This window comes from Tamandua tetradactyla, chromosome 11 (genome assembly GCF_023851605.1).
Source record: "Tamandua tetradactyla isolate mTamTet1 chromosome 11, mTamTet1.pri, whole genome shotgun sequence".
Classification (NCBI taxonomy): domain Eukaryota; kingdom Metazoa; phylum Chordata; class Mammalia; order Pilosa; family Myrmecophagidae; genus Tamandua; species Tamandua tetradactyla.
In genome coordinates this window covers 80,091,661-80,112,072 of record NC_135337.1, presented here as the reverse complement: position 1 = coordinate 80,112,072, position 20,412 = coordinate 80,091,661, and the positions used below count along the sequence as shown (strand labels likewise).

The 20,412-nt window shown below is 47.8% G+C and overlaps 1 protein-coding gene across 1 annotated transcript; it reads right to left on the bottom strand.

The window, feature by feature from the left end:
* Positions 1 to 12,142: 12,142 nt before the first annotated feature.
* Positions 12,143 to 18,606, bottom strand: SGTA (small glutamine rich tetratricopeptide repeat co-chaperone alpha). Its single transcript, XM_077119369.1, has 8 exons — positions 18,501 to 18,606; positions 18,253 to 18,382; positions 16,381 to 16,519; positions 16,063 to 16,125; positions 15,681 to 15,718; positions 15,108 to 15,197; positions 14,813 to 14,936; positions 12,143 to 13,350 (listed from the first exon to the last, which is right to left on the bottom strand). The coding sequence occupies exons 1-7, from the start codon at positions 18,604 to 18,606 to the stop codon at positions 14,822 to 14,824; spliced, it is 681 nt and encodes a 226-aa protein (XP_076975484.1). The 3' UTR covers positions 12,143 to 13,350; positions 14,813 to 14,821.
* Positions 18,607 to 20,412: the final 1,806 nt, after the last annotated feature.

Below are 20,412 nucleotides of genomic sequence, written 5' to 3'. Positions count from 1 at the left end.
GAGTGATAACAAAGAGAACAGATGCCTAGCCCTGAGCAGAGCACAGCAGACTATGTTTGCTCTATGCCTTTCCAGTTGAGAGAGAAACCCTGAACTTCATCAGCCTTCCTTGAGTGTAGGTAACCTCTTGTTGGTGCCTTAATTTGGACATTTTTATAGACTTGCTTTAATTGAGACATTTTCATGACCTTAGAATGTAAAAACTTGTAATTTATTACATTTTTAAAAAGCTGTTCCATTTCTGGTATATCACATTCCGAAAGCTAGCAAACTACATCATTGAAAAAGGTAATGTGCCTTCCCATGTGACAGACATTGGCCTTTCTGGAGTCAAGGTATATTTTCCTGGGTGTCTTAATTTGGACATTTTTTCTGGCCTTAGAACTTGTCACGTTATAAATTTCCTTTCTTAAAGCCGTTCCATTTCAAAGCCAAAGTTAATATCACCAAAACATAGAACCACGTCAATATTGTGTACCTGGGCAGGCAACGGTGGCTCAGTGGCAAAGTTCTCACCTGCCATGCTGGAGACCTGGGTTCAATTCCCAGTGCTTGCCCATGTTAAAAAAAAAATTAGGAATCAAATATTGTGTGCCTCCCAGTGTGATGCACTGGGAAGGTCCAATCTTTTACGCAGTTTTCCTGCCAAAATGCATAAATATTAGAAGAACGTTCTCTCCTGAAACTATTTGTAAGAAGAACAATCAGACAAATGCAAACAGAGATTTCTACTAAATGACCGGCTTATGCTCCCAAATACCAAGGTTGTGAAAGGCAAAGAAAACAGAGACCTGATAACTCTCTGAAATGAAATGGGTAATCTTGGATTGAATTCCAGATCTAAAAAAAAAGGTTATAAAGAACATTATTGGGACAATTGATAAAATTTGAATATAGACCATATATTAGATTATAGCATTATAACTACGTTCAATTTCCTGAATTTAAAATTATGCCATGCTTATGTAATAGAATACACTTATTCTTAGGAGTTACATAATGCTTGATGATTATAACTTACACTGGGTTTATTCAGCAAAAATAGTAAGAGTAATAAATATATACACACATATAGGAAGAAACCAAGCAATGCCGGCAAAATGTTAATAATTGGGGAATCTAGGTGAATGGAATGTGGGTGAAGTTTCTTGCAACTTTTCAATGAGTTTGACATGGCTTCTATGTAAAGTTTTTTTTTTAAAAATAGGAAATGGAGTATCTTTTCTTAAAAATAAAGTTCTAAAACAGAGAACGTTCTTTTAGAATAGCTTTATATATATATATATATATATATATTTTTTATAGCTCAGATGCAGCTTCATTCAGTGTTTTAACATGATTACTTTACACTTAGGTATTATTGTGCTGTCCATTTTTGAGTTTTTTGTATCTAGTCCTGTTGCACAGAGAATAGCTTTATATTTACAGAAAAATGGCAAGGATAGTTCAGAGAGTTCCCGTAGGGCTGCACCCAGCTTCCCTATTACTGACATTTTACATTCATGTGGTGTATTTGTCTCGATTAATGAAACTGCATTGACGGAAAATCATTAACCAAAGTCTACAGTTGATTCGGCTTTCCTCATTTTCCCCCGATGTCACGTTTCTCTCTCAGGATCCCACTTGACATTTGGTCATCATGTCTCTGGAGGCTTCTCTGGACTGTGACAGATTCTCAGACTTCCTTTGTTTTCGATGATTTGACATTTTGACAAGCACTGGGCAGGGATTTTGTGGGCTGAGCCTCTGTTGGGAACGTCAGCTATTTTTTTCTTGTCCTGAAGCTAGGATTTTCATCACATCATCTCAAGGTACTCAATGTCATCATGACTCATCATTGTGGCTCACTTTTGAATGCACAGTCACCAAGACTCATCATCTCTGCATGTGACCATTCACACGCATCGCTGTGGGTGCACATCCAACACAACTCAACATATCTCCAACATGGATTATCATCAGCTGGCTGGGGTGGCTGGTCAGATTTCCCCACTGTGAAGTTACCTTTCCCCACCCCGTGCTGGTTTGAAAGGAAGTATGCCCCTAGAAAAGCCACGTTTTAATCAAAATCCCATTTCATAAAGGTAGAATAATCCCTATTCAATACTGCATGTTTGAAACGGTCATCAGATCATCTCGCTGGATGATATGATTTAGTCAAGAGTGGTTGTTAAACTGGATTAGGCAACGACATGTCTCCACCCATTTGGGTGGGTCTTGATTGGTTTATTGGAGTCCTATAAAAGAGGAAACATTTTGGAGAAAGAAAGAGATTCGGAGAGAGCAGAGAACGCTGCAGCACCATGAAGCACAGAGTCCACAAGCCAGCAACCTTTGGAGATGAAGAAGGAAAATGCCTCCTGGGGGAGCTTCATAAAACAGGAAGCCAGGAGAAGAAGCTAGCAGATGATGCCATTTTTGCCACGTGTCCTTCCAGATAAGAGAGGTACCCTGACTGTGTTCACCATGTGCCTTCTCACTTGAGAGAGAAACCCTGAACTTGATCTGCCTTCTTGAACCAAGGTATCTTTCCCTGGATGCCTTTGATTGGACATTTCTATACACTTGCTTTAACTGGGACACTTTCTCAGTCTTAGAACTGTAAGCAAGCAAAGTATTAAATTCCCCTTTTTAAAAGCCATTCCATTTCTGGTATATTGCATTCTGGCAGCTAGCAAACCAGAACACCCCCATCTCCCTCCTGTCCTCTTTGGAAGGAAGAGACCTCTCGCAACCCCCCACTTAAGGAGTAGGGAGTTATGCTCCACCTTCTTGAGGGCAAAGTATCTCCGTGCATTATTTGTAATTTTTCTGCAACGGGAAAGTGGAGATGTACTGTTTTTTTAAGTCACATTGCAAAAGCTGTATCATTATACAGTCATCATTAAGAAACATGGCTACTGGTGTGTCTGATGCTCCTTTTACCTACCAAATGGACAGATGAGCAAAACATATGGATTAAAAATAAATAAATAATAGGGGGAACAAATGTTAAAATAAATTTAGTAGATTGAAATGCTAGTGATCAATGAAAGGGAGTGTTAAGGGGTATAGAAAAAAATAGGGGAAACAAGGCTAAAATAAATTGGGTAGATAGAAATATTAGCAGTCAATGAGAGGGAGGGGTAAGGGATATGGTATGTATGAGTATTCTTTTTTCTTTTTATTTCTTTTTCTGAATTGATACAAATGTTCTAAGAAATTATTATGGTGATGAAAATATAACTATGTGATGATATTGTGAGTTATTGATTATATACCAAGAATGGAATGCTCATATGGTAAGAATGTTCATGTTTGTATGTTGTTATGTTTTTTTTTTTAAAAAAAAACATGGCTACTGGAACTCAGTTCTACAGTTTTAGGCACTTCCCCTTCCCTCTAGCCTATCGAAGACACGTTAAACTAAAAAGGGGATATCTATAAAATGTGTAAGAATAACCTCCAGGATAACCTCTTGATTTTATTTGAAATCTCTCAGCCACTGACATTTTATTTTGTCTCATTTCTCTCTTCCCACTTTTGGTCGAGAAGGTTTTCTCAATCCCTTGATGCTGAGTCCCAGCTCATTCTAGGATTTCTGTCCCACATTGCCAGGAAGGTTTACACCCCTGAGAGTCATGTCCCACATAGAGAGGGGGAGAGCGGAGTTTGCTTGCCGTGTTGGCTGAGAGAGAGATAGGCTGTATTTGAGTAACAAAAGAGGTTCTCTGGAGATGACTCTTACGCCTAATTTTAAGTAGGCTTAGTCTATCCTTTGCAGGGATAAGTTTCATATGAACAAACCCCAAGGTTGAGGGCTCAGCCTATTGATTTGGTTGTCCCCACTGCTTGCGAGAATATCAAAGATTCTCCAAATGGGGAAGTTGAATTTTCCCTCTTTCTTGCTATTCCCCCAAGGGGACTTTGCAAATACTTTTTTATTCACTGTTCAAATCACTCTGGGATTTATCAGGGCATTACTCTGGACAAACCTACAAATTCTCATGCCCTATTCAAGATTCCATGTACTTATGATGTTCAATTAAGCTGTCCATATAAGTTATATTAGGAAATGCACTAGTGAAAATATAAATTTTGTACCAAATAAACATTTTTTGCTTTAATCTCACACATATAGTACAGTTTTAAAATATGAATTACCATGTATTTTCAACACCCTGCAATATCGACATTCCTTTGTTCTTCCTCATACAAAATCATTTTTTAATTTGTACATTTAGTCACTATCATTGTACATTCTAGGCATTCCTAGATTATACCATCTCAGTCTTTATCGTCTATCTTTCCTTCTGGTTTCATTTGTGCCCCCAGCCCTCCTCCCTCTATCATTCTCACATTCAGCTTCATTCAGTGTACTAATATTATTGTGCTATATTTAGGTTGTATTGTGCTATCCATTTCTGAATTTTTACAATAAGTCCTGCTGTACAATTTGTATCCTTTCAGCTCCAATACCCTATCTTTTCCCTATTTCTATCTGAAATGCACTATCTTTTGATCCAGTAATCCCAAGCAACAGCATTTGTGCATGTGTCGAAATAGCTCCCAAATAAAAACACCTTCAGGGATGCTTAAGAGGAAAAAAATTAGGGAATTATGGCACATCCCTTAACAGATTATTATGAAGCAGTACAAAGAAGGTAGATTTCTACATTCTGTGAGGAAAAGATGATCATGATATATGCTAAGTGATACAAAGCCATTTGGATGAATTGTGGACGATGTAGTCCCTGCATGTAAATAATGATACACATGGAGATTCTAATTTTCTAGAGAAAGTTCTGTAAGGATATAAACCAAACTGTGGGTACAATTTTTGGAGCAGCAGAAGGCACAACTTCTGCTGTACTGTATATATTTTTCTGTTGTTTGAACTTTGTCTAATGTTTTACGTTTGTATTTGAAAACTCTGTAGGTCTGGCTCCTTTGTGAGAGTTAGCCACGTTGTTTGGGGGATTATCCAATCATCGCTACATGGTATTCCATCACGTGAATATTCTAGGTTTGCTTTTCTGCCCTGCCATGGATGGGCACTCGTTTGGGTAGTTTCTAAAACTTGGCTGCTGCAAACAGCACTGCTCTGAAACTTCTTGTGAATGCCTTCTGGTGAACATTCGTACATGTTGGTGTTGGGTGTATACCCAGCAGTGGATTTGCAAGGCTGTGCATATGCTCAGCTTTAGAAGTTCACATGCAAATAGCACTTGCCATTTTGTGCAAAACAGTTAATGTAGCAGACCCAAGGCTGCTCTGCTAAAACGGTCTGCTTGCAAGGTTGGCCCTGGACTGGCATCTGGGGACTGGGATTTTAGCGGTTGGGGGGTTCCCACTACCCACTGATAAAAATCCCTGTGCCCAAAGCTTTTATACAAAAATTTGCTTTATGCTGACTGGACATCTGCTGGATTTGGGGCTGGTCCAAGCAGAGGTGCCCACGCGGCCAGCCCCAGGTTAAAACCCTGGACACTGGGTTTTTAACAAGAGTCTCTGGTAGATGGCGTCTCACAAGTGCTGCCCCCACTCGCTGCTGGGGAAGTTGAGTGCATCCTGTGCGACTCCACGGGGGAGAGTTCTGGAAGCTTCTGCCTGTCTCCCCTGAACTTGGCTCCACGTGCCTGTTCCCAAAGCTGATTTTGCTTTGTGTCCTTTTCTGTGATGAATCATAGTCATGAGTAGGACTTTATACTGAGTCCTGGGAGTCCTCTTAATGAATCACTAAAACGGGGGGTGTGTGTGTTTTCTCGCCCCCCCCCCAAATCTACAATAAACAATGCTCTTTTCTGTTTTTTTCATTTCAGCCATTCTAGAGTAGTGGTGTCCCATTGTTTTTAATTAACACCTCTCTGGTGTCCAGTGAAATTGAGCCCTTCTTCATGTGCTTATTGGACATTTACATACCGTATTTTGTGAAGTGCCTTTTTGAGTGTTACGCCCATTAAAAAAATTGGTTTATCTCTCTTATTCTCGTATATTGTAAGAGGTGATTTGCGTGTGTGTGTGTTTTCATCAAATACCTTCACTCACTAAATGGCTCTTTTAATGGCCTCTTTATTTTAATGCAGTCCAATTTCTTAAAAAAATGAATGATTCATGCTTTTCGGGAAGTTCTGCCTACTCCAAAACATACTCTATGTTTTCTTCTAAAAAGAAAGGCAAATTGCCTTTACCTGTCACAGAGCCGACAGATTTAAAAAACAGGCAAAACTAATCCATAGCATGGCAGGTCAGAATAGCAGTTGCCTTGGGGGTGGTAATAAGTGGGAAGGAACACAAGGGGAGTCTTTTGGTGATGAGGGGCAAGGGGCTGGTTGGGTTGTATTTCTCGGTCTGGCTGCTGTTGATGTGGGTGGGCTCCATTTGTGAAAATTTACCAAGCTGTTTGTGCATAATTTGTGCACTTTCAGATATGTATACTACATATCAATACAAAGTTTTAAAGAAAGCATAGTCATAAAAAATATTTTTTAAAAAAGGGATGGTGCATTGTGTCTACACGAACTTTCAAAGAATGGAGAACAACCACCAGCTGAGAGTTTGTGGCTTCTGCTAGCACTTTAAGGGTCTGTTTGCATCCTCCAGTCTCATAACTGAAGGGATTGATTTCTTTTTATCTCATCAAGCAACTCAGGATGAAGCTGGATGTTAGCTGCTAAACTTTGTCCATCCCTGCTGGCTCCATCAGAGCAGAAGGCCCTGGGTAAGCTTCTCTGATGAGGACTTTTTTTTTCTCTTTACAATTCTGCAAGGAGAACCAGTTCCTAACGCACAATGTTCACCTCTAGAAGCAGGGTCGTTTCTAGCCTGTATCCTAGAATCATTTCAGGTCCTGAAGCTGTGCCCTAAGGAGGCCACGGGACTGGCACGCCACCTTGTGGCCCAAGTGGTAACTGCTTCAGCTCCTCGTCTACCAGTAGCCAAACCCCAGGGTTTGGTCTCTACTCAAATTTTGAAATAATAGATTTAGTAGAGGAGGAAAAGCCATCTTCATGTGGATTTTCAAGTCACCTTGTTTTGGGTGGGATCTTTCCTGCAAAGAAACAGGAACTCTTGAGGGCCAGTGAATTAATTGTTTTTTGCTGATGGCAAGATGCTTTGGAACAGTCATTTGTTCACTTGATTCATTTATCAGCTGTGTGTGGGTAATACTGCCGAGCACACTCGGGGCTGAATCATCCTCAGCAGTGGGGGGATCCTGTGCATTGCAGGGTGTTGATTCCGCCCACTTGAGGCCAGAAGCAACCCCTAGACAAGACAACCAAAAACGTCTTCAGACATAGCTTACTGCCCCTTGTTGAGAACCACTGCTTCAGTGAAAGAGACACGGCTTTGTTTCCTCACCATAGATTCTTGGAACTTCATCTAGGTGGGGTTTGCAGTCTACCCGCCCCCCCCCACCCCGTAGGATCGGGTTGACCAGGCATTCTGCACAAAGAACGCAGAAGAGAAGGAGAATAGAGCCTTCAGAATTCCCACCACAGCCACCTTAAGTCTCAAGCTTCAGCCTCCTCCTGGAGGCTCCTTATAAGTCACGACTTAATGCTAAATCCATGGTTAATTGCCACGACAAGAATATTCAGAAATATCCTATTTCAAACTCATGTGGGATCAAGTGGTAATTATCACTGACATGCTTCTCATTGAAGTCATACGGGCAAGTGGCAGGCTCCTGGATGAGATGTCATCTCAAAGATGACAGCTTCTCTTTTCTTCTGCCCTCCTCTGCCACCCCTCTGGTGGGTTTCAAAATAGAACATTTCAAATGAAAGCGAGGGGTAAGGTGTATGGCATGTATAATCTTTTTTTTTCTGTTATCGTTTTATTTCTTTTTCTGTTGTCTTTTTTATTTTTTTCTAAATCGATGCAAATGTTCTAGAAATGATGAATATGCAACTATGTGATGATATTAAGAATTACTGATTGTACATGTAGAATGGAATGATATCTTAATGTTTTGTTTGTTAATTTTTTTAATTAATAAAAAAATTAAAAAAATAAAATGAAATAGACTTAAAAACGCAAAAAAAAAGTGATACCAGAGAAAAGGTACTGTGTTTATGTATGAATTACAGAATATACAACAATATATTATTTCTATAATAAAAAAAAATAGAACATTTCTGGTTCTCTCCTAAACACTCAAGCTGGGTTTGGGGTAAATTTGGAAAAGGTTGTAAAGGCTCTCTTGGTGATGGACAAAACAAGACGGTAGGAAAAGAATGCAGCAAACCTGGTTAGACCAAGGAGGCATGTGCAGATTGGTTTTGGGATGCATGGCTTGCAGTGGCATGTCCACCAGTGTTTCTCACACTGGGGTTCCCCAAGCAGATGCATCAGAATCACCTGGGTTGCTTATTTAAAATTCTACCATGGGCTGGCTAAATACATTAAGGAAATACATTAAGACTGCCCGATGGTTCTCAAACTTTGGTGTGCATCAGAATTATTGAGAGGGCTCGTTTACAAACACAGATGGCTGGATCGTTTTCTGATCCAGCAAGTCTGGATGTGAGAGAATTTCAACTGCGCTCCCAGGTGATGCGGACGCTACTGGTCCAGGACCACAGTTTGAGACCCATTGCCCTACTGCAGGTTCTCCCCATTGGCATGGGTGACATTGGGGCAGGATCATTTGCTGGGCCGGGGGCCGACCTGGGCAATGGAGGATAGTAAGCAGCCTCCTTGGGCTCTACCCACTCAATGCCAGGAGCAGCCCCCCCCCCCAAGTCATGGCAACCACAAATGTCCCTAGAGTCTCCTGGAGGTTGAGAACCCCCGGTTTAGGCACTGATCCCCACTCCTTAAGATTCTCTGCGTCTCATAATCACCTAACCTGCGGATGTCCTAGGAAGCCGCGCACATGTAAAAACACAAACTGCAGAGGGGAGAAGAGGTGAATCCCAGAATTTGGGGGTCTCCCTGGTTTATACTGTCACACCCATTGGGAATTTATTCTGGAGGATTGCGTGAGCAGGGATCAAACAACATTTTCCCAAATAATTAATGCAGGGTTTCTCAACCTTGGCAGTATGGATATTTGGGGCCAGAAAATTCTTTGTGTCACGGTGGGGTGGGGAGATGGGTCCTGTTTCCTTGGGTGGCAGGCATAACCCCTAGGTGAGAACCACCACCGTGGATGAATTACATCAGAATTGAAGGGAATGGGACCCCACAGTCTGACACCCCAGAGAGTTCATCGTAGAAGAAGAGGCCACAGCCTTCACCAGTGCCATGAAACATTTAGATTTTGTCAAAATAACTTTCTATAGGGGTGGATGGGTCAGGGTTCTCCACAGCCAAGGAACCACCAGGATATATCTATATTGAGATCTATTTTATGGAATTGGCTCACAGGCCTGTGGAGGCTGTCATGCCCGAATTCCATGGGTCAGGCTGAATTTTTCAGGGTGGGGAAATCCCGGTAAGTGTTGATGTTGAAATCCCGAGCTTTGAAATGCAAGGGGAGGCCGGCAGGCTGGAAGCTTGGAGGGGAGGAGAGGCAGAATCTCTTCTTTCTGGAACCCTCAGTTTTGCCTCCTAAGGCCTCCAACTGATTGGATCAGGCCCACCCACGTTCTTGAGGGGAACCTCCTTTACTTAAAGTCAACTGATTGTAGACAGGAGTACTCTTGGTTCCCATTTTTGTTAAAACACATTGTTAGCCATAGACACTGAACATTTCAAGGGAGATATGCAGGAAATTTCACCATGTTTGCTTTGGGGAGGGTAACTGACTGTTCTAGTTTGCTAGATGCAAGAATGTGATATACTAGAACTGGAACAGCTTTTTAAAAGGGGAATTTAATAAGTTGCTAGTTTACAGTTCTAAGGTCACAGAAATGTCCAAAAAGCATGTCTATAGACATGTCTGCTCTAAGGCATCCAGGGAAAGATACCTTGGTTCAAGAAGGCTGATGAAGTTCAGGGCTTCTCTTTCCACTGGAAAGGGACGTGGCGAGCATGGTGACGTCTGCTAGCTTCCTCTCCAAGCCTCTTGCTTCATGAGCCTCCCGGGCAGCTTCTCCTTCTTCACCTCCAAGGGTCGCTGGTTGGTGGACACTGCGGTTCTCTCGTCATTCTGTCGTGTTTCTGTAGCTCTCTCCTCGTTCTCAAAAGGAACTCTCTCCGAAATGTCTCCTCTTTTATAAGATTCCAGTAAACTAATCAAGACTCGTGTAGAATGGGTGGAGACACGTCTCCAGCTAATCAAGTTTAATACCCACAACTGAGTCACATCTCTGTGGAGATGACCAAATCAAGTTTTCAACCTTCAGTACCGAATAAGGATTAGAAGCAACCATGGCTCCCACAAGATTAATTAGGATTAAAACGTGGCTTTTCTAGGGTACATAAATCTTTTCACACTGGCACACTGACATATTTTGGGCCATTTTAATATTTTTAACATGCATGTTTTGTTTTCCAATTTAAAAAATCAGGGTTAAAAAAAATCACCAAGTAAAAGCCCTGGAAGCTGAGGGTGATGGTTGGCCAGGCCCGGGACCTGCCCCTGCTTTGCCCCAGGGTCCTGGAACACTTGTCAACTACACAAGCTTCTTGGCTCTTGAAGAAAATCTATGTATGGAAGGAAATGCCTCGTGGCTGCATTTTTGGGTTCTGTGTGAGCGGTGGGGTTCCAGATGGTCCAGCTCAACGGTCCAGAGCCCCAGGGCTTGACCCAGCTCTGGAGAAAACTCAGAAGCCAGAGTGAGTCTCAGCGGTTTCCTATGTTTGTGGTGCTGTCTGGACACTGGTTCTGGGGTGTGGCCTTGGCCTTGGCTTCCTACCTGCCCCCGGAGCCAGCCACTAGCTGGACTTCTCTCAGCACACACTTCCCAAAATGGGATGATGGGACAGGTCTCTTTCCTGCTCCCCACGCCTTCAAGGATCTTGGGGATCTGCCTCACCCTCTTTCCTCTCCCGGCAGTGTTCAACCCCTTGTCTTTGCTCAAAATGCACATGACCCAGGGTTTCTCACATCAGCACAGCCCCTGGCATCAGGGCCAAGTCATTCTCTGGTGGAGGTACTGGGTACTGGAGGGTTTTGGGCAGTGTCCCTGGGCTCCCCCAACTCGAGGCCAACATCAGCCCCGATCCCAGGCTTGATAATCACAAATGTCCCCTGACCCAGCCAAGTATCCCCGGGGGTCAGAATAACCCCCCGTTGAAAACCCCCGCCTTAGAGCTGAAGAACTTCTAGCCACCCTCTAAGATAAAGCCAGGGCCTTCCCTCTTTCAGGAAGCCTTTTGTTCCCCTCACCCCTTCCTTCCTTACTAGACTAAGCACTCCGTTTCAGGGAACCCCTCATCTTATTTTGTGATTCGCTTGGTCTGCACAGGGTACAGACCAACCTGGAATCTCCCCACTGCTGATGTCAATTCCTCATCTGGACGTGGAGCCAGGGCCTGTGGGGACATTTATGGGAGGTGACTGCCATTAGACAGCAAGCCCACAACCAGCTGTGTACTCATCAGCTGGATGATTGGGATGAGACCACTGAGCCTCAGTTTCCTCAACTGTGAGGGGGACTACGGTGCCCACCACGTGGCCGTCCTAACGACAAAACGAGACAGTCCACGGACAGCACATCATTTACTGAGTACTTTCTATGTCCACGACAAAACCCAACCCTGTTCTCTAGAGTTGGAGCCCAGACAAGGTCGGAAGGTTGGTAAGTCCTCTCAGGTCTGGGAGCCCCTTTGTCGACCCTGCCTCCACCCAGCAAGGCCCTTTTGCATGGAGAATGATCTCTGGAGAGCCCAGCGAGAGCAATCCTAGAAAGGCTGCACACACCAGGCTTACTCCTCTGCCACTGTGGACCCTGGGCTCCAGTTCAACCGCCAGGGTGACCCTGAGGAGGAAGGGACGAGCCCAGGGCTGCTGCCCCATCTTAGGAACCGCTCTGTTCTCTCGCCCACGCCCAGCCACGGCGGTGCTCAGGCCCGAGTGACCCCTGCCACAGGACATGCTCAGTGGCGCCCTGTCACAGGGATCCATCCGATTCTGAGCTATCTTTTGCTCACTGACTCCCCAGGCCTGGGTGTACCTGGGTGATGTAGAAACTTCAAGCAGGGGACGTGAAGGGGATTAGAGGATCTGGGTGGGCAGCAGTGCCATGACAGGTCAACACAGAGACGGGGATAAAGGTCACAACGTCTGTTTATTCCCCACGTTATACTCTCTGCTCTGGCTCTCACCGAGGAGTTAGAACATCTCTCGCTGGACACGTGGTAGATGAGGGTGCCTGGCTGGCTTTGCCCTCTGCTCGTCATCTAGAACTAGTTACTTAGGACACACACAGGAGTTCATCTACCTTGACATCCCGGGGAGCCTTGGCTTGGATGGCCCAAGCGTAGGAGCTAAACTGCTGGCGATACAGTATTGCCAGCAGGTCTCTGGCACCTCTCTGTGCTGTGAGTGGAGGCTGCCAGGATTTCCAAGGCATCCGAGCTTTCAGGGCAGGCTGCCCTGGTGGCATCCTGGAGTGGGACCCCAGGGTCTGTAACCACCTGTGGGCAAAGGACAGTCAGGTCAGGTGGCTCCTGGGGGCTGGCATCCCTTGCCTAGGGGCAGATGGTGCAGCAGCCAGCTCAGAAGCCAGGGTGATGGCACTGTCTGCTGTGGATGCTGGAAAAAGGATCACGACCATCCAACAAGTGTCTGTCAAAACGCTCAACTGGAAGGGAACTGCCAGAGGCTGGTCCTATGCCCAAGAGGCTCGTTCCCCTGCCCTAAAGGGCTCGGGCTGGCAAGTGTCCTCATCTAGGTATCTGCAACTAACAATTTCATCATGCAAAAAACAGAGTCCAAGTGGTGCAGGCGAGACGCTGGTGCCCAGACTGGGGCTGGCAGTGAACTCTTAGGGGCCGGGCAATTGGCCGGGATGCCCAGGCAGCCTGGAGGTCGAGTCGGAAAGCGGGAGATGGGTGAGTCCTCAAGAACAGACCAGGAGAGGGTGGGGCAGGGGCTACAGAAGGGTTCCAGAAATCATAGGACTCTGTGATGTGGCTTGACAGGAAACCCACTGCTTCTGGAGAAACACTCCATTTCTCTTTCGATAGAAATCACTTTGACAACTAGGCTTTGGGGCGAGGAGGAAGATCTGGTGCTGGTTTGTTCTCACAGCTTGCTGGCTCTTTTTTGAAAGGATCTGGGGGTGGGGTGGGGTGTAGGTAGTACAAAAATGGAGGGCGGGGGCAGGGAGGGAGGGGAAGAAATCCATCTTAACATGCAGTTTCAAATTTTCTTTCCCCTTATTTTCTCTTGGGCAATCCAACTGGAGAAAATGGCAAAAATACAGGAAGGCTTCCAGTCTGCAGAGGGCATGGATGTAATTCTCGCTGGGACAGCTGGAGAAAGAAGACACAGATGCAATCAGGGCCAAGGTGGGCAGCCACGTGTACAGAAAACCAAGAACAGAGGGGAGGACAAGTTGGGCGCAGCCCAGCTGGGGAGCAACTAGCCATGGTATGCAATTTAAATGTCAATCAGTTCAAATGAACTTCAGTTCCTGGGCCCCACTGGCTGTGTCCCAAGTGCTTGAGAGCCGTTTGTGGCTGGTGACTCCCACTTAGAAATGCAGGTACATCATAGGAGGTCCCACTGGATAGCACTGGTGTCCGTGCTAAAATGCTGGTGAAAGGACCCTCACCCCAATCAAGAAGGTAGAGTGACAGGCTTTGGGGCTCTGTTCCCCCCGCCACAGAAGCTTTGAACAACTAGCAAGAAGCGGCAGAAACATCCTTCTCGAGGCTCCAGAAGAACAGTTAAAGGACTGTGGCAACAGAGCGAGGGCTGAATCAAGCTGCCTGAAGGCAGCAGACTCTTGTGGCACCCTGGCTGGCCACCCCCATTGCCATCCCCCAATCCCCTCAAGCGTGGTGCACTCCCAGTGGGTCTCTGGGAGATGGGAGTCTGGCCCCATCAGCCTGGTGGTGGCCTGAGGGACTTGCTGTCCCAGAACCTGTCCTGCGTGTAGAGGTGGCTCACGGAGCTCTCCTACAGGATGCTGCGGGCCAGCAGTCAAGTGGCTGCCTGGGGCAGGGGACTTCTGGCTGTAGGACAGATAGTGGCTAGGACCTTGAGAAAACTTTTCTAGGGAAGAGGGGACATTCAGAACCAGGTAAACGGAGGGATCTTTAGGGCCACGTGTGCATGCACAAGACAAGAGGCAGGTGCACAAAGGATCGGGGAGGTTCTCTGTGCTTTGGCCTAGAGCTGTTCTCTAAACTCACTGTATGGAGAAGCCCTAAAGGAGAGCACAGGCCACTCTGCCAGGACTTGGAATGGTATTTTCTTTTATTCCTTCTCTCTCTTTTTTTTTTTGTTGGCTCCTGGCACTCAAGTCAGGGTGGGAGAGGTGCCCAAAATAGTAACAGGAGTTGCTCTGGGTCCTTTACAAATTTTCTACACAAGTAGTCATAGCAGTTGCTGGATATAAGCTTAAGGAACAGACATCTTAGAGTTTAAATTTCAGCAAGAACATATAAAATAGCAAAACATGCAGAAACAGGAAGCAAAGGTCCTGGCAAAAGAGAAGAAACGTTAAAAATTGGTACATCTGAGTGAGGGGTATGTTAGAGTTCTCATTTTGAGTTTATTACTTTTTTTTTGGCATGGGCAGGCTCTAGGAATCAAACCTGGGTCTCCAGCTCGGCAGGTGAGAATTCTTACCGCTGAACCACTGTTGCACTGCCCAGTTTTGTATTACTTTTGCAACTGCCTTATAAGTGTGAAATTATTTTAAAATACAGTTAGAAAAAAAGAAAAAGGGAACACCTGGCTGTTAGCACCCCAGCCTTGGGGACTCACATGGGCTGGTCATTCCTGCTGGTCGTCATTGCTGGCACTGGGGGTCCGACTTCGGATGTGACTTCTGAGCTGTTCTATAAACTCTGGATTCTGTTGCTGCATCTGCTGAGCAAACTGCTGGCCTCTGAGGGGGCAGCGTATGGGGGACATGGCACAATGAGGCTCAGCCAGGGGCGACAGGGTTGGGGGGCACCTACCTTCCCTCGCCTCACCATTGCTACCTCCCTTCTCCCCTCCCTGCCTGATGACGGTCTCGCCTCGGCCCGCCGTGTCCTCGCTGAGCAATTCTACTCACGCCTGGATGAGGCTGGCCAGGTCGTTCTGGGAGGGGCTGGTGCCGGGAGTCCCCAAGGGATTATTGCCACCCGAAATCATGCCAGACATGCTGTGGAGAGATCGTCCGTGACATGAGGACACAATAGCCCAAGCCCATCGCCCTGCTGACAGCCCCTTGGAAAACACCCGAGACAACAGGTTCTCAGCCCCTGGCCTTCCCTGATGGGTGGTCCTGCTGCCCATGGCAGATGCCCCCATTTCCATACCTGCCCTAGCCCAGACTTCTCTCTGGGCCGAACCCTGTGGATTGTGTCACCTTTCCCAGGACCTTCCCGCTCTGGCTTAAAGACAGGGCTTTTCACCTGGGGGCGATTCTGCCCCCAGGGGACACAGGGTGCTGTGCAGGGATATTTGCAGCTGTAACGACTTGGGGTGGGAGTGCTGCCGGCATTGAGTGGTAGGAGCCCAGGGAGGCACCTCAACACCCTCCACCTCAGAACGATCTGGCCTGAATGTCAACCAAGTTGTGTGGGAAACCCTGCTTTGAGATTTAACCACAGGAAGGAGTAAAGGAGGACAGATTCTCACTTACAGCTGCTGAATCTGGGGGCTGTTCATTAGGTTTGATGCCTGAAGAAAAGAAGAGATTTGTCAGAAAAAGAGAGCTTCCCTTTACAACTGTCCTGCAAGTCTGAACTTAAAAATTAAAACAGGAAAGAGAGAGAAAGAAAGCCTCTTTTCGGGCTATTTTTCATTCATCTTCAACCCTGTGCTCCAAGGCTGCCCGTTTCACAAAGCAAGCCCCTGCAGGCATGAATCCCGTCCCAAGAGGGGCAACCAGCACATTGGGTGATCTCGTGTGAACATTCTGAAGCAGACATGGCCGTCATCAGTGTCACCGTGTTACGAGGACAGAACCAAAGCGTGTGTGTGCACGTGCGGGATGGTGCTGCGGGTGGAAGGGGCACACTTACCATGCTCATGAAGCTCGGGTTGTTCAGCAGGCCGGCAATGTCAAAACCGCCGACACCTCCTGTCTGTGAGGGCAGAAACGGCACTGGTCAGTGGGGTCTGGACACAGGACTGTGACAGGCAGGTCCCCTGCTGCTGACAGATAGTGGCCCGTGGGGGCCCATTTGGGCTCCTGAGAGGCAAGGCCCAAAGCACGGGTGGACTGCTGGGGGGAAAAGCACCGGCTTCTGGAAAAGGAATCTTAACTTGAGGGCCGAGGAAGGCGTCTGCACCCCCTGCCCAGCGCCCCAGCTCTCCTGCCGAGGTCCCGCCACACTCACAGGGCTTGGGGCCTCCCTCAGCTTCAGCTCTGCTATCCTGAGATTCGACTTGTATGTCTCGTTGTCAGGGTCCAGCTCCAGGGCCTTCCGGTAATAGGCCACGGCTTCCGTGTGCTTGTTCAGGCTGGAGAGCGCGAGGCTGAGCGGGGAAAGACAACCCGGAACCGGGGATGGGCTTCTGAGACATGGGGAGAAGACCCAGAAGACTTTCTTTCCCCAACCACCCGGACTGTGCCAGACCCTGCCTCTGCCCTCAACCCCAAAGGACCCCAGAGACTCCCTAAGTGCTTGTCAGTGGTTCCTATCCGTGCTGGGGGCTCAGGGGAGGGTCACACGAGTCAGACACGTCACTGGCTTCCCTGGGGCACGGGGAGGGGGCTGAGAAAGACACACTGAGCCCTGCACTCAAATGGGCAGATACACAGAGAGCTGTGCAGGTCCGAAGGACAGGGCAAGGTGGAGGGAGAGGGCTGGGGATGGCTTTGAGTCTGAACAGAGACAAGCCAGAGAGGCGCAGGCAGAGAGCGCGAGATGCTGGGGGGATGGGCCAGGGCAGGACAGGGGAACTGGACACAGGGAAGGTCATTTAAGGCCCTAAGATCAGGGTCCTTTATCCTGTAGGGGAGGGGAGGGGGCGGGGTTCTCCCCCACCAGGGGATGTTTCTGGCTGTCATAACTGAGAGGGGAGCTGCTGGCATCAAGTGGGTGGAGCCCAGGAAAGCCGCTCAACACCCCAGTGCCCAGGACAGCTCCTATTCCAAATGTCAGCAGTGTCAAGATGGGGGCCTTTCACTAAATATTTGGAAAAGTATTGAATTTGACCCCTAGCTCAGAAGTTCTACCAGAAAATGTTCCCAGAGGGGGAGGCTGTGTAAACCAGGGTGACCCCAGCTTCTGGGGTTCCCCTTCTCTCTCGCTCCCCACTCAGTTTGTGTATTTAAATGTGTGCAGCCTCTTGGGACATTAGCAGGTTGGATGGTTATGGAGTGCAGAGTCTCTGGGGGAGGCAGTGTCAGTGGACTCCCTCAACTCAGGTGTTCTCAACATGGGGTGATTCTGTTCCCAGGGGACACTGGGTGATGTCTGGGAACATTTGTGGTTGTCCTGACTGGGGAGGGGGAGCTGCTGGCATCAAGTCGGGGGGAGCCCAGGGAGGAAGCTCAATACCCCCCAGGGCCCAGGATGGTCCCACCCCAGAGGATGACCCGGTCCTGAGTGGACAGCAGTGCGTGTGGGAAACCCCTTGACAGTGGAGGGTGTCCACGCAGTGCAGCTGGGACTATGAGCTGAGACACAGGTGAGCCCGAGAGGCCAGGGGCAGGGAAAGGAGAGGGGCCACCCAGCTGCCGCCGCTGGTGCACTCTGAGAGCGTCCTCTGGCGCATGTGGCTCGGCCCTAAAGTAGCCTTTGTGTCTATTTACACAAATGCGGGGCCTGGTCAGGGCAGGACATGGCGGGCTTCAACTTGGGGCAAAAATGAACCTCCCTCTGCCCCAGGATGGCAACAGAGCCTCACGTGCCGCCTCCGCCTGTTTCCTCAGGGTCGTTCAGAAAATTAAAAGATGAACTCAAAGCCTCTGGCCCCGTGCCTAGCATCAGGACTTCTGGGAACAGCAGCTCCTTTTTAACTTTTCCTTCCTAACAAGGCAAGGCTGAAAAACCACAGTAAACTCCTAGAAGCATGACTGGACAAGTTAGGGGCTTGAACAGTTGTCAGAAACGGGGCAGCATTCTCAGGAGGGCTTTGCGTGTCCTGGGAGTTGGGTCTGGAGGGAGCCAGTGCAGTGGGCAAGGCAGAGCCAGGGAGGGGGGATTCAGCCTGGCTCGGCCCCCTCCCCAAGGCTCCTGCAGAGTACCCACCCAGGCACTCACCCCATCCTGCCATAAGCCTTGCTGTAGGACGGGTCAATGCAGATGGCGCGCTCGCAGTCCTGTACCGCCCCTGCGTAGTTACCAAGCTTGCTGTAGGCAGCGGCTCTGGGGAAACAAAGGCAGGGCAGGCCTCAGCCGGGGCTCTGTGTGGGGCAGGCAGACCAGGGGTGAGGGAGGTGGTCAGGGGCTGGGTTCCTTAGTGGTCACCTGAGAGGAGCCAGAGCAGGAGCAAGCATCAGTTCCCCCACCTGTAAAGGGGGTGGGTGAGTACGAGGCAGTCAAGAGGCACAGCCGATGACCCTGGCTTCCTTTTGCTGTGTCCTCATATTGCAGTGCCATGGGGAAGACAGTCATCAAGGCACACTGCCTGACTCTGACAGTGGGGAAACTGAGGCTTAAGGGGGCAGAGGCATGTGGCCCTACACTGCAGAGCCAAGGGGACCCCCAATCAGAAATCACACCAGGGCCCCCCACTGTGGTTTTGCGGCGTGCTCAGGATGAGGGCCATTGCAGCATGCAGGCAGGATAAACGCCTGGACACGCTCCAGGTCAGCGTCTACACCTCCTCCACGCTGTGTCTTCTGGCCCAGGGGTCAGTGGGTTGTGGCCTGCAGGCAAACTCCATCCACCGCCTGGTGTTGCAAGTTAGTTTTCTTGGCATGCAGCCACTTGTTTTGCTCTCGCAGAACTACGGTGGAGCTGAGGCGTTGCGACAGAGGCTATCTGGCCACAGAGCCAAAAATTACCTACTACAGTGTCTGACCCTTTTCCAGAAAGAGCTCGTCAAACTCTGAGCTGGGGGAGGGGGTGGGCTGCAGGCTCTCCCCAATAAGACAGCCGACTTCTCCGTGTTAGGTGCAACTGTATCTCAAGACTGTGGAGGCAGCTGAGGAGAAGGTTCATGGCAGGGCCCAGTTGGATTCCAGCTCTGGGTCCCGCCACTGGGAACAGAGAGGCGAGAACTGCCCCTTCCCTGGTGGGTGGATGATGAGACAGTGGTGAGGATCAAACCACATCATAATTCACCTTCTGGTGAAGGATAACCCGCCTGTAAGCAGGGCCATGGGGAGGTTATTCCAGCTAGGGTGTGAATCACTTGGGGTCGGGCCTCCATTCTTCTACGGAGAAGAAATCGAGACAGAGACATAGATGGCTGAGCAGAAGCCACATGAGGGAGGGGGAGACGCAGACCAGGGAGTCTCCAGGACTGCGCAAGCCAATGCCAGATGCCGTAGACTTGGAAACAGGGAACAGCCTGTCGAGACCCTGATGCTGGACGTTCAGCCACCCACCGGGCTCTCTGGTGGTCTTTAAGATGGCAGCAAGTTTGCTTTTGCCGAGCCACTGCACCCAGCCTACAGCTGGTGGCCAGCCCATTTTGAAGCTCAGTCTGGCCATATGACTTGTGCCTTGGAGGAGCTAACGGGGAGGAGCTGGCGTGTGGTCTGAGATGGCACGGGCCACAGCACAAGTGAGGCCCACAAGGCAGGCAGCAGTTTTGTTTTGGCAAAATGCCGAGGTTTGCTCAGTTGGAACCGTGACTCCAAATTTCGTCTGCTTTTAAAGTGTTTCGTTTTGTGGTCACACTAGAGTGATAAGCATAAGGAATTTGCACCCATTACTGGATTGCCAAATATCTAACTATTAAAAAATAACAATTTAGCTCCACTGCAAAGCCACCATCAAAGCTATTCGCCTACTTCTGAGAATGATTTTTCACGCTATTTTGGGTTGCAGCACTGTGCTTTATGGTTTGTTTTTGATTTTCCAAAGTTCAGAAAAATGTGAAGTAGAAAAAAATCTAAATGAAAAGTAGCTATATGAGATGAACGGTAGATGGGAACTCTCTGTACTAACTTTCCAACTTTTCTGTAAGTTTAAAAAGCATCAGAGAGTCCCAAAAGCAGCTCTACCATGGAGGTGAGTGGATAAACATTAGACTTATGTCTTCTTGTCCCTTCTAGGCTCTTTATTTTCATCACACCGGTTATACAATTTTGTATCCTATTTCTCACTCGTTATTCCCTCTTGTTAAAAACGCCTCATAAGCTTAGTATTCCATATTGTGCGGCTAGTGGACACTCACTGATTTAGGTTTCCTTTTAAAAGTGGAGGCCAATAAGCCAGAAACAAAAGAGCAAATATTGAATGGTCCCATTT

Excerpts from the sequence above, each read along its gene's own strand:
- SGTA (XM_077119369.1), bottom strand. The coding sequence starts at position 18,606 with ATGACTGTCTTCCCCATGGCACTGCAATATGAGGACACAGCAAAAGGA. Across the intron at positions 18,383-18,500 it reads CTCACCCACCCCCTTTACAG|GCCTGCCCTGCCTTTGTTTC; the intron begins GTGGGGGAACTG and ends GCCCCGGCTGAG. Across the intron at positions 16,126-16,380 it reads TGAGGGAGGCCCCAAGCCCT|ACAGGAGGTGTCGGCGGTTT; the intron begins GTGAGTGTGGCG and ends CTGCCCTCACAG.